Source organism: Brassica napus, chromosome C7 (genome assembly GCF_020379485.1).
Source record: "Brassica napus cultivar Da-Ae chromosome C7, Da-Ae, whole genome shotgun sequence".
In the NCBI taxonomy this organism is placed as follows: domain Eukaryota; kingdom Viridiplantae; phylum Streptophyta; class Magnoliopsida; order Brassicales; family Brassicaceae; genus Brassica; species Brassica napus.
In genome coordinates this window covers 13395465-13397339 of record NC_063450.1, presented here as the reverse complement: position 1 = coordinate 13397339, position 1875 = coordinate 13395465, and the positions used below count along the sequence as shown (strand labels likewise).

The 1875-nt window shown below is 43.2% G+C and overlaps 1 protein-coding gene across 1 annotated transcript; it reads left to right on the top strand.

The window, feature by feature from the left end:
* Positions 1-544: 544 nt before the first annotated feature.
* On the top strand, positions 545-1227 carry LOC111210391. The gene is made up of 3 exons (XM_022710733.2): positions 545-679; positions 765-768; positions 881-1227. Exons 1-3 carry the CDS (start codon positions 545-547, stop codon positions 1225-1227), a joined length of 486 nt encoding a protein of 161 aa, XP_022566454.2.
* Positions 1228-1875: the final 648 nt, after the last annotated feature.

Below are 1875 nucleotides of genomic sequence, written 5' to 3'. Positions count from 1 at the left end.
AAACCAAGCTTTCACGGGAAATCGCAAATTGGCCACTGACTTGAACGGAAAAATAGACATAATGTTCGGTGAGCTAATGAGGAAATTCGACGCCTTAAGTGAACACATTAAGAGACTGGACGGTCAGGTCACGGAAAATGCAACCGCCATCAAAAGAGAGGCAGGACGTCTCCTTGGGCGGCCTGACGCGAACCCAAAACTTCCGGTTAATGCCATGTTACTAAGGAGCGGAAAACGCCTAATTCTGAGCACAATAGAAATCAACAACGCAGAAAAACATGCTGTTGTTGAAGAAAGCAGTAAAAATAGGTCACGCCCGATAATCCTCGATGCTCCCAATACCGATTTAGAAACCCCTCGAGAGAAATAGCTGCCCAACACTGAGGAAGCGGCCATCGATCTCGAGGTGGAAGAAGAAAGGTTGGAAGAAGATGTGGAAATCGATCGACAAGAAAGGATCAACGTCGATCGACACACTACGGTACATAACGATCACCAGTGTGGAAACAATGCCGATCGACGCTCAACTCCTGCTGACCAAGCCATGGAAAGAGTGCATAGAACTCTACCACCTGTCCCTCCTAACAAGACGCAGACTAAGCGAGAGTTAGATAAAGCAATCTGCAAGAAAGCATTCGACAAGATCACGTTAGAGATGCCATTGAGTGATGCCATAAGAGTATCACCTTCAATAAAAAAATATGTAAAAGACATGGTATCCAACAGCTTTCCAGCCGCTGAACATAGCGTCATAATGGTTTCAGAGAAGTAAGTGCAATAATCCAAGGTGAAACTCCGATCAAGAGACCCGATCCGGGCAACTTTGTTTTGGATTGCAACATATGGAATAAAAGTTTTCCTCGATCCCTTTGTGACCTAGGTTCCAGTGTGAACCTCATGCCGCACTCTGTCGCGATATCCCTAGGATACAACAAGTTCAAACCTACCAAAATAACTCTGGTTTTGGCCGATAGATCCGTTAGATTACCTGCAGGAGTGCTTGACGACGTGCCGATAAGGATTAATAACTGTCACGTCCCAACGTATTTCGTTGTGCTGAAATACAGAAATGAACCAAAATATCCCCTCATTTTAGGTAGACCGTTTCTAGCTACAGTAGGTGCGATAATCGAGGTCAAGGAGGGTAGAACAAGTCTAAACATGGGAAACATTCCGATGACCTTCGACATGGATAAGCTGATAAAACGACCTTTAACCGATAAATAGACTTCCTATGTGGATGATATATGCGAATTGACCGAAGAATCTTTCATAAACCTGTGCTCAGATAATCCCCTAGAGAAAATACTCGCATCTAGTGAAGAACAAACATATAGTGTCAATAGTAGAACTGAGGAATACACACGATTAATGGACGCGAGTATGGAGATAGAAAACATGGATGAAATAGAGGATGACATTTCGGAATTCAATGTCGATCGATATTTAATGAAAGCTGTCGACCGACAACCATCCCCCTTGGAGGAATGGGATCCCGAAAAAACACCAAAAATCGAGTTAAAACAGCTACCCGCTGGACTCAAATATGCTTTTCTCTAAAAAATTTCTACCCGGTAATCGTGAACGCCAACCTGACCAATGGAGAATTCGCTTTGTTATTAAATAAACTACGCAAATATAGGAAAGCCCTCGGATACTCTCTCGAGGATATTCCTGACATTTCTCCAGATTTTTGCATGCACCGGATTCACCTAGAAGACGGTTCAAAATCGTCAGTGGAACACCAAAGGCGACTAAACCCAAACTTGAAAGAAGTTGTTAAAAAGGAAATAATAAAACTTTTAGATGCTGGAGTCATTTACCCGATTTCGGATAGCAATTGGGTTAGCCCCGTGCATGTCGTACCAAAAAAGG